This window comes from Gordionus sp. m RMFG-2023, chromosome 3 (genome assembly GCF_954871325.1).
Source record: "Gordionus sp. m RMFG-2023 chromosome 3, tfGorSpeb1-WG-v2, whole genome shotgun sequence".
Lineage (NCBI taxonomy): Eukaryota > Metazoa > Nematomorpha > Gordioida > Chordodea > Parachordodidae > Gordionus > Gordionus sp. m RMFG-2023.
Genome location: NC_088777.1, coordinates 41,795,436 through 41,806,889, shown reverse-complemented (window position 1 = coordinate 41,806,889; position 11,454 = coordinate 41,795,436). Strand labels below are relative to the sequence as shown.

General features: G+C 26.9%; 2 protein-coding genes across 2 annotated transcripts; both read left to right on the top strand.

Annotated features, from left to right (window-relative positions):
• Positions 1 to 202: 202 nt before the first annotated feature.
• On the top strand, positions 203 to 1,053 carry LOC135926982 (uncharacterized). Its single transcript, XM_065462915.1, has 2 exons — positions 203 to 410; positions 608 to 1,053. The coding sequence occupies exons 1-2, from the start codon at positions 203 to 205 to the stop codon at positions 1,051 to 1,053; spliced, it is 654 nt and encodes a 217-aa protein (XP_065318987.1).
• Positions 1,054 to 6,002: 4,949 nt separating this feature from the next.
• On the top strand, positions 6,003 to 6,754 carry LOC135927303 (histone H2A.V). The gene is made up of 5 exons (XM_065463270.1): positions 6,003 to 6,099; positions 6,147 to 6,224; positions 6,269 to 6,382; positions 6,425 to 6,554; positions 6,596 to 6,754. Exons 1-5 carry the CDS (start codon positions 6,097 to 6,099, stop codon positions 6,655 to 6,657), a joined length of 387 nt encoding a protein of 128 aa, XP_065319342.1. The 5' UTR covers positions 6,003 to 6,096; the 3' UTR covers positions 6,658 to 6,754.
• The last annotated feature ends 4,700 nt before the right edge of the window (positions 6,755 to 11,454 follow it).

The following is an 11,454-nucleotide window of genomic DNA, read 5'->3' as shown; positions in this document are numbered from 1 at the left end:
TTAGCCTATGCAAGGTTCCAAAAATACTTATTTTAGGAATAATTATAACAACGTAAACAAATTCGATAATAATAATTATAATTATAATGCTAACAAACTCAACCATAATTTTTATAAACCAAGTTTTAAACCTAATTTCAGCCAAAAAAAAGTAATATGTTTTAGGTGCGGAAAAGCAAACCACATAGCAAAAGAGTGTAGAATGATTTTACCACGCACACCTCGCCTGTCTTTTGCTAATAAAGTTACAATCGATGCAAAGATAAATGGGCTGCAGCTTACTATGGAATTCAATACTGGCGCGGCGTGTAGTGTAATAGACGAGGTTACCTGTAGTCGCATAGGCAAACCAACATTATCACTTGCTTATAAACTAGTAGGATATAACCATATCAAAATCGAAGTATTGGGTAAATGTTTCGTGAAAATCGAAGTAAAAAATATTGGGTAGTTAAGGGTGAGAATTCTCTCATTTTTGGAATTCCCTTTCTTATAGAATTTGATATAAAACTTCCTGAAGAAGTTTGTATTAATTATATAAATATGAAAGATTCCAGTTTAATTACAATTGTTTCAAAATTTCCGCAAGTTTTTAAAAAAAAATTAGGACAAATAAAATTACAGGAAGCCGTCATAAAGATACAACCAAATATAGTGCCAATTGCGTTGTCATCTAGAAGAATTCCATTTCCGTTGCGTCGAACCGTTGAAGCTGAGTTGGTCAGACTTTTAAATGAAGGCGTTATCGAGAAGGTAGATCCAACAAAGACTCCAATTACTTGGGCTACGCCAACGGTTAATATTTTAAAGAAATCCGGTGCCGTGCGGATATGCGGAGATTTTTGTTTAACAATCAACAAATATTTCGCGATAGATAACGATTTACTACCAACTTTCGTCGACCTGACAAATAGGATCCCGGGTGGTAAAATATTTTCAACGATAGATTTAAGAGATGCATTTTTACAATTCGGAGTTAGTCCAGAATGTAGAGACCTTTTAGTAATTTCGACTCATGTCGGTTATTACCGATATAAAAGAAGGGTTGACTAGCGCTCCGATAATATTTCAACGCTTTATGCAAAACCTATTAAAGGGAATTCCTATGGTTAGTGTATTTTTAGACGATGTAATTATTGCAGGCGGAATAATTTTGATCATATGGTTAATCTAGAAGAAGTATTAAGAAGATTTGATAAGGCTGGACTGAAAACGACGACCGATAAAATTAAAATTGGAGAAAAGTCAATTACTTATTTAGGTCATGTTATTCACCCGACCGAAGATAAGATTAATGCTATAAAAAATTGTAAAACACCATCTAATGTTAAAGAATTACGTTCGTTTTTGGGAATGGTAAATTATCATGAATCGTTTATTAAAAATTTACATTCTATTTGTGCACCTTTACACCGACTAAGGAGCAAAAATGTAAGTTGGTTTTGGTCAGCTAAAGAAGTTTAAATATTTAATATAGTAAAAAAATATTATCAAAAGAAGATACAATAATTCCTTATTCAGCCGATATTCCTGTCGTGATTTCTTGTGACGCTTCCGAAGATGGTCTAGGAGCTGTTATTGCACACCGATTTCTTACTGGCCAGGAGAAACCGATTGCTTACGCATCGAGGACACTTTCGGCAGCTGAAAAAAAATTACGCCACTATTGATCGGGAGGCTTCGGCGATCATATTCGCCATCGAGAAGTTTCATCAGTATATTTATGGAAGACATTTTATTTTGGTTACTGATCATAAACCTTTAAAATTTATCTTAGGTGATAAAAGAGACCTAAATAAGATAACAAATAACCGTTTAATACGGTGGGCCACGAAGCTTTTAAATTACGATGATTAGATAATTCATAAGCCGGGTAATCAAAACAGATGAGCCGAAGCTCTATCCCGTTTGGGGGTAGAGAGAAAAATGAATGAATAAAAAAAAATATTTGAAAATGAAATTAGAGAAGTAAGGATCAATTTAATTGAAGATTTATTGTTCACTCGAAGTAAAGTTATAAGTGAAACTATCAATGATATAAGTCTAAAAGAGATCATTAAATTAATAAAAAATCATTGGCATATTGATAATATGAATAATTATTCGGAAAGTTTAAAAAAATTCATCTTAATTAAAAATAATATTTCTTTCGAAGAAGGGCTATTATTTTATAATGATAGAATCATCATTCCTGATAACTTAAAAAAAGAGGTTTTAATGTTATCCATCGAGAACATCCGGGGATAGTGGGGATGAAATCCTTATGCAGATACTATGTCTTTTGGACAAATCTCGATCGAGATGTTGAAGAATTCGTAAAAAACTGCAAAAGTTGTCAGGAAGGAAGACCGGGAGCCAGAGAAGTATCATTATACAATTGTAATATTCCTACCCGACCTTGAGAAAGAATACACATTGATTTGACAGGCCCCGTGTCTGGAAAGTACTGGTTAATTTGCGTAGACGCTTTCACCAAATGGGTTGAAGTTGCATAACACATATTAATTCGACGAGTGTAATAAATAATCTGCGTAATTATTTCGCTAGATTTGGTTTACCTCGTTACATTGTCTCAGATAACGATACTCAGTTTACTGGATCTGAATTCAAAACGTTTCTTTTTAAAAATAATAAAAAACATTTTAGATCGGCCCCTTATAGCCCCAAATCGAATGGTTTGGCTGAGCGCTATATACGTACGATAAAGACGCGTTTCTATGTTGGAAGGAGAAGTGGGACTCCGGACCAATTAAATTTAGCGAATGTTTTAATTACTCACCGAAATACTCCAAATGCAATTTACGGTAAATTCCCTGCCGAAATGATGTTTGGAAGGCCGCTCAGGAAGACGTTAGATCAATGGAAATTATCTACGAGAGAAAGGACTGAAAACGCGTTATGGAAACAAAAAAATATGATAGGAACATTGAGCCCCGTGAATTTAAAGGGAAGCAAAAGGTTTAGGTAAAAAACGAAAGGACTGCGGGATGGCATGAAGGAACAGTGGTTCAACGGAAAAGTGCGATATTGTATGATGTTAAGTCTGAGGTATTGTAAAAAACAAGCATGCCGACCAACTGAGGGAAGCTCACGTCATAGCTAAAGAAACCCATGACAATGACTGAGGATGACAATGACTGAGGATTTGGACATTGCAGAACATAATGGAAATACAACTCTAGAAAAAAGAGTTTCGAAACCCCCATTACGTTATTATGATGAATTCAAATTATAGTGGGGAGAACTGTAATGTATTTAAATAAACTGATTTTTTTATATTGGCTTAAAGCGACAATTTATTTACAATTTATAAAAATTGTTAAACATATATATATATATATTAATAGTTGATAATAAATGATTCTGATACCTTTTCATTAGCTTTACAATATGACCATTCTTGCCTAGCAATTAAAATAATTCTTCTTAGAGTCAAATTTAAAAATTATTAAATTTTTATATTTATGTTATAATAAATTTATATATAAAAATATTTTATATTAAATTGTTTTATATATTTAATTTTATACACAAATATGTTATTAAATGATATAAATAAATGTTAAGAAAAATTTAATTGATATATCCCTTAATCTATTAAATGAGAATTTGGACTCTAGTAAACTATGTTATTCAATGATATAAATCAGGCGCGTACGCAGGAATTTGGTTAGTGGGAGGAGGAAGGGATAATAAATTTTTTTAAGAAATATTATTGTTTTTTAAAAATATCAAGCATAAATTTATTAGGACTAATAACTATTTCTAATACGCAATTTTAAATTAATGTGAATTATAAAAAAATTATATGTAAAGAATCACTTAAATGACCCAAAATAGAAATTTGAATTTTTTAAGCCTTTATACAAAAAGTTTCTTAGGAAAAATTGTATTTTGTATGTTATATATTTACAATATAAAATCCAATCTTCGTTGGGATTGAGCTAATTTTTCAATTAACTCATCCTTGCTAGTCGTCAAATGCCTATGAATATTCTAAACAACCAAACCTTTCAATCTACTTTCAGATGTTAATTTTTTTAAATATACCTGGGCCTGGCCCAAAATTTTTTTTAAATAAAACAGCCTACATTTGAAATCGTTATTATTAGCTATAAAAATCAAATAAATAAAATTTATTTAAAAAAATCTGGGCTGGGCCTGAAAATTTTATTTAAAAAAAAGCCGGGCCAGGTCTGAAATTTTTTTTAAAAAAAGCCGAGCCGGGCCTAATTTTTTTAAAAAAGCCGGGCCGGGTCGTAAAAAACTTTAAAAGAATCCGGGCCGTGCCCTGCAAATGGTACTTCTGCAGGGCTCTGTTATTCTTCTTAAAAAAGAGAATGTTCTCTCATTAGTTTACTAATGGGAAGAGTTGCTAATATATATAAACCCTTTTAATACATTGGGAATTTCTAAAATGTGTTTGAAATAATGCAGAGCTCCATAGCATTTTTGGGACTATAACAACCATAGTTAATCTTATAAACTTAGTTATTCAGCTAGTAAGGCATCATTAGATACTTTAACATCTTCATAATAAATCTCTAACAAATATTTTTGTTAGAGATCACCATCTGAAAAAGGTTTGTAAGGCTATTGTGAAAGTATTATTTGCAGATTGGTAAGTGCTGCATGATGAATTAAGAATTCATTTATTTGGGTTATAAATGTATCTGTATCTAAGATATATTCTTCTACTGATCCTATTAATGTTTTAACGATGAGTTTGCCTTACTACAAATCGAGTGAGACAAATATTAAAAACGTATAGCTCTGCTTTTGACTCAACAATAAAATATAAAATATGAAATTCTTCATCAACATTAGCCATAATTTCCTTGAGTTCTGATAAAATGCTCTCCGCTATTCTCATCTTCTTATTCAAGTCAATGTCATGTTTTTGAAAAGTAATATTTTAAATTGTTGTATAATTAAATAATACATTCTGATGAGAAATAAAATTTGTAATAAGCATTGAATCCAATAATTGCTTCTGAGGAAATATTTCTTTCAGGCCATTGTGATATTTCAGTAATAGCAAATATTGGCTCTTCTAACTCCTTAAAAGCTGTTCTTGATGGCGGAGACTCTATCTCGTTGGACAAGGTTGCAATTTCTTTCTCCCTGTTGGACAAGAAGTTTCAAAAATAATTATTATTTGACTAGGAATTTGAAAATGGTAGATAAATATTACGCCACTAATTTGAAAATAATAAGTAAATACTATGCCGGAAAACTTGAAATCGAAATTAATTGATAAAATAACTTATGAATGTGATAACAAATGTAATTAAATATATATTTAATATGAGATAGGGAGAAATATTAACAAATATAAATTAATATAAACATTAATTTTTTTGAAAAATATATCCGGCATCAGCATTTTTTTGGCTTTAAAAGGGGTGGGGAATTTGTCCCCATGCCACCCCGCTGCGTACGCGCCTGCCGCATTACTTTTTTATCGTAAACCTATAAAAAGGTTTATAAAGGAAATCTAACTTTAAAATTACGCCACTGCTTCTCTTCCTTATAAAAATTAGTGTGCAAGGGTTCAATTATTAGTGTTTATTTTCAAATCTGATATTCATTCTTTCTTAACTGGTCTTATTTTGTATGATAAATTTCCATCTTTATGTGTCACTATATCCCATATGTTTTCCTTGAAAGTTTTATACCAAACTTTATAACCTATCTCAATATTTATATTTGACGATATTTTCCTTTTTAATTTATTAACTCTTCAAGTGGTTTAATTAACTTACATTTAATTTAAATTGTTCTTGAAAACATTGCTTGGTATCATATTACTCTTTTGGAATGTTTCGATAATTAAATAAGAACTTTTCTAAAGCTATAAAGTCTATTTTTTTTATGGTTTTCCATTATTCATTTCTTTTGAATAATTGACATAATTTTGACTTATTAACAGTTATGTCTTTTATATTTTATTTAACGAAATAATAATTATACAAGAAACTATAAATATTGATACAATTTTAATTTAATTCAAGGAATGAATTTGAAATGAAGTCACATGATTATATTTCCCGCTTCATTAACGATTTTATAATTTTCTTATCTTTACAATAAAAAATGGTATGTCATCCACCAATCATTTAAAATAATATTTATATTATTACTAGGCTGGAGGTAAAGCAGGCAAAGATTCTGGAAAAGTAAAATCGAAAGCTACTACAAGATCTGCAAGAGCTGGCCTTCAAGTAAAAATAAAAATGCATTAAATTTATGACATCAAAAATTTAAGTTTCCAGTAGGTAGAATACATAGGCATCTCAAAACTAGAACTACAAGTCATGGGCGAGTGGGTGCAACAGCAGCTGTATATAGTGCAGCAATCCTAGAATACCTCACTGCTGAGGTAAATCATTTAGTTTATAATCTTAAACTTAATCTTATTTAGGTATTAGAATTAGCTGGCAATGCTAGTAAAGATTTGAAAGTAAAAAGAATTACCCCAAGACATTTACAACTTGCAATTAGAGGAGATGAGGAATTAGATTCTTTAATTAAAGCAACTATTGCAGGAGGAGGTAAAAAATTTTTTTAATTACAATATTTATATATAATTTAGGTGTTATTCCTCATATTCATAAATCACTTATTGGCAAAAAGGGAATACAAAAAGTTCCATAATTTTTTTATAAATTAAGTATTTATGTTTTATTTAATCATTGTAAATTTTATATATTTAAATATACAAAGTGTTCAAATAGATATAGAATTGAATTTTTAAATGCTGTAATTATATGATCATTTATATTGTACATATTTTTAAAATAAAGATTTAAATTGTATAAAGATATCAATAGCTTATATTATTTATAAATAAATATATGTTTGAATTGATATGACAATTAACTAAACATTTTTTTTAAGATGGCTAATATTATTATTTTTTACAACTACAACTTGACCAATTTTATACATAAAAAATCAAACTGATCTTCACAAATCTGTTATTTTGAATTAGACTAATAGTCCTTGATGAAATAACAATTAAATAAAATAATAAATTTATTCACCATTTTATAGAAAATGATATTCCTAAATTTTAATTAGTGCTCTGCCAAATTTAATATAGGATTGGAACATATAGTTAATATTTTTTTAAAAAATTAATTATTAAATGAGCAAGAATTGAGGTTTTTGGCTGACCTCTTTAAATTTCAATAAAGAGTTGTTATATATATACAAAATTTTGCTCATTAGCAATTATATTTTGAGATAATTTCAAATGTTGAATATTGGGAAACATCTAAATTAATTTTGTTTATAAATATTGATCATCTTATCTCCAATTGAAAATTTTATATTTTCGAATATATTAGGAGTTCCAAAATTTTATCTTCTATTATTCTTACCATTTTTTGATATTTATTCAATATTGACTTGGTTTTTTAAAAAATAGAGCGTATAATGTATATGGAACCAGAGGTCTGCAAAGTGATATTTTTGTAACCTTAGACTGAATTTAGAATTTTTTTTGTTCAAGCCTGGTTCCGATCACACATTTTTAGTTCCAACTAGTGAAGGTCATGGACTGGACCAATACCCTCGGACCAGACCACGGTCCTTAAGAAAGTGATCAATCCAGACCTTGGTCCTAAATAAAAAAACTTTTTTTTTTAACCTAATTTAATTTGTTTTATCATTTTAATTTATCCAATGGTATTGAAGAAAGTGATTTTGTGCTTATGGAGATATTAAAATTAAGAGTAGATTGTGTTTAGATATTTTCATCATTAGAGGTATATATTTTAGGGAATGACTAAAATACGCGTCCCCAAAAACTACGCGTCCCCGGTCAAAACGATTTATTTTTATTAATATTAATAGGAAATCTTATTAAGCTTTATAAGATGAGTTAGAAAATGTTTTTTTTAATTTAAAAAAAATACGGTAACTATATAAAATTTACAAAAATTTATTTTTTTAAAAAATAAACTACGCGTCCCCGGTCAAAATACAGTTTTTTTTAAAAAATCAAAACGGATTCATATTTAGCTTATTAAAAGAATACAGAATATGTAAATATTATATTTTAAACTATTTTATAACTTATTTTTCAAAAAACACTTTTTTTTTCAAAAACACTACGCGTCCCCGGTCAAAAAACCTTTTTTTTAAAAAAATAATAGCAGATTCATGTTTAACTTTTTAAGGAGATTCAGAAAATGGTATTAATAAAAAAAAAATTAAAAAAAAATTTTTTTTTGGCTAAACTACGCGTCCCCGGTCAAAATACAGTTTTTTTAAAAAAATCAAAACGGATTCATATTTAGCTCATTAAAAGAATACAGAATATGTAAATATTATATATTAAACTATTTTATAACTTAGTGATTTTTTCAAAAAACACTTTTTTTTTCAAAAACACTACGCGTCCCCGGTCAAAAAACCTTTTTTTTTAAAAAATAAAAGCAGATTCATGTTTAGCTTTTCAAGGAGATTCAGAAAATGGTATTAATAAAAAAAATTTAAAAAAAAAAATTTTTCTAAAAATTTTTTTTTTGGCTAAACTACGCGTCCCCGGCCAAAATACAGTTTTTTTAAAAAAATCAAAACGGATTCATATTTAGCTCATTGAAAGAATACAGAATATGTAAATATTATATTTTAAACTATTTTATAACTTAGTGATTTTTTCAAAAAACACTTTTTTCGAAAACACTACGCGTCCCCGGTCAAAAAACCGTTTTTTTTAAAAAATAAAAGCAGATTCATGTTTAGCTTTTCAAGGAGATTCAGAATAATTTTGGTAGTTGAGAATTCAAATAAAATATTTAAAAAAGCCAATGTCTAGCCCATATTTAAAATTAAAAAATTTTCAAGGATATCTATTTTAAATTTTACCCAAGTTGATTTCTATCATAAATGTAAATTATGATATTTCTAATACCCTTACATTGCAACATTTTTACCTCTTTTTCTCCTAAATATTAATATTTTTATGAAATATATTAATAAAGCATATTTAGTATCGTATACATCTAACTAATTAGTAATTACCCATCAACCCCGTCATTCTGATTAAATTAAATTAATTTTATAAAAAAAATTTTTAATATATATATATACAAATATATCAAAATATAAAATTGACGGGGGGGCTCAATGGTTAGAACGTATGCCTTCCGAACGATAAGTTGCGAGTTCGAATCCCGTTTTGCCATAAAAAAATTTAAAAAAAATTTTTAACATTAGCGAGATAATAATAGCTCTCGATTTATTTAACATTAAGATGATAGGAAAGTTGATAGAAAAAAAAATTTTAACATTAGGAGATAGGAAAGTGAAATTAACGTTAAGAAGAAGTTGATAGAAAAAAATTAACATTACCAAGATACGAAAACGTTCATTTCTTGATTACATTTATAGATAGATGATATATATCATATTAAATCAATGTGTTAAAAAGCTAAAAAATCAAACAAAGTTGAGTGTTCTAAATCTGATTGATGAATTAGAAAATATTATAATTATAATTTATTTTTCATTTATGTTAGTAATAAGTTTTTTAAAATAACTTTCTAATCCTACATTAATAGTTAAAATTTATCATTTTATATGTTTTGTATATGGGAGACTGGGGTTAGGTCCCCGGGCTTGGCAAACCACTTAATCTCATTTCAAAATTAAATATCCTAATATAGTTTTTATTAGTTTACATCTGACAAAAAATCTTTTGAAATATTTAATTTATTAAAGATTTTATTTAAGAAATAAAATTTTGATGAAATTTTCAAAAAATTTTTACATGACAAAATTTTAATTTTTATTAAAATATATAATCATTTATATCTAAATTAAATTTTATAGTTAATTTTAAACACTCTTCTATAATTTGGAAAAGTTCAATGTGTATTTATTATATCTAGATAATATTTCAATCATAATTTGTCAATAATAAAATACCATTTATATTACATATTATTATATACAATCGTAATAGGTAAAAAAATGTAAATATTCGTTTGTTGTAAAATAATGTGGGTGTTTCAATCACGGTAGTCTTTATAGAATGTTGTTTCCGACGTATCACGATTTAGTTTTCCAATTTCAATCATTGACCAAACTATAATATGATGTTGTTTTCATCTTCGATATCTATTTATAGTTTATATAATAATATAATTTATTTATTTTTATATGCCTTTTTACCTTCAATAATTATAGTCAAAAATTTCAAATTATAGGACTTTAATAATTGGTAATATTTAAACTTAAAAATAACTATTTATATTGTTATTACAAAAAAATAATTGGATGCATTGTTCTAACTGTACAAACTTTCTCTAATATTAGCTAAACAATATTACATTATTTATACTATATTAATGATTTGTCCCGCTATTGCTTTTGATCTTATATTTAATATATTTTATAGTTATAATATTATGGTTTTAGCCATAAAAATATAAAAATTATTAATTTTAATATTTTTACGTTTCCGCTCTTAGCCACGTGGAGCAACCAGTTGAAAGAGCTTTTAGGTCTTTGTTTAAAAAAAATACCAAGACCATGGATATATAATATATATCCATGGTCTTGGTATTTTTTTAAACTAAGACCTAAAAGTAGATTATGACAAATAAATTTTTTGTTTAATATTTTTTTTTTAAATTAATGTAAACTTTTTAATATATTATATTTTGGTTATATTTCAGGTTTAAAATTTTAAACCTGTTATATATCCATGGTCTTGGTATTTTTTTTAAACTAAGACCTAAAAGCTCTTTCAACTGGTTGCCTCCACGTGGCTAAGAGCGGAAACGTAAAAATATTAAAATTAATAATTTTCATATTTTTATGGCTAAAACCATAATATTATAACTATAAAATATATTAATATATTAATATAGTATAAATAATGTAATATTGTTTAGCTAATATTAGAGAAAGTTTGTACAGTTAGAACAATGCTTCCAATTATTTTTTTGTAATAACAATATAAATAGTTATTTTTAAGTTTAAATATTACCAATTATTAAAGTCCTATAATTTGAAATTTTTGACTATAATTATTGAAGGTAAAAAGGCATATAAAAATAAATATATTATATTATTATATAAACTATAAATAGATATCGAAGATGAAAACAACATCATATTATAGTTTGGTCAATGATTGAAATTGGAAAACTAAATCGTGATACGTCGGAAACAACATTCTATAAAGACTACCGTGATTGAAACACCCACATTATTTTACAACAAACGAATATTTACATTTTTTTACCTATTACGATTGTATATAATAATATGTAATATAAATGGTATTTTATTATTGACAAATTATGATTGAAATATTATCTAGATATAATAAATACACATTGAACTTTTCCAAATTATAGAAGAGTGTTTAAAATTAACTATAAAATTTAATTTAGATATAAATGATTATATATTTTAATAAAAATTAAAATTTTG

Excerpts from the sequence above, each read along its gene's own strand:
- LOC135927303 (XM_065463270.1), top strand. Across the intron at positions 6,225-6,268 it reads CTGCAAGAGCTGGCCTTCAA|TTTCCAGTAGGTAGAATACA; the intron begins GTAAAAATAAAA and ends CAAAAATTTAAG. Across the intron at positions 6,383-6,424 it reads TAGAATACCTCACTGCTGAG|GTATTAGAATTAGCTGGCAA; the intron begins GTAAATCATTTA and ends AATCTTATTTAG.
- LOC135926982 (XM_065462915.1), top strand. The coding sequence starts at position 203 with ATGATTTTACCACGCACACCTCGCCTGTCTTTTGCTAATAAAGTTACA. Across the intron at positions 411-607 it reads TATCAAAATCGAAGTATTGG|GACAAATAAAATTACAGGAA; the intron begins GTAAATGTTTCG and ends AAAAAAAATTAG.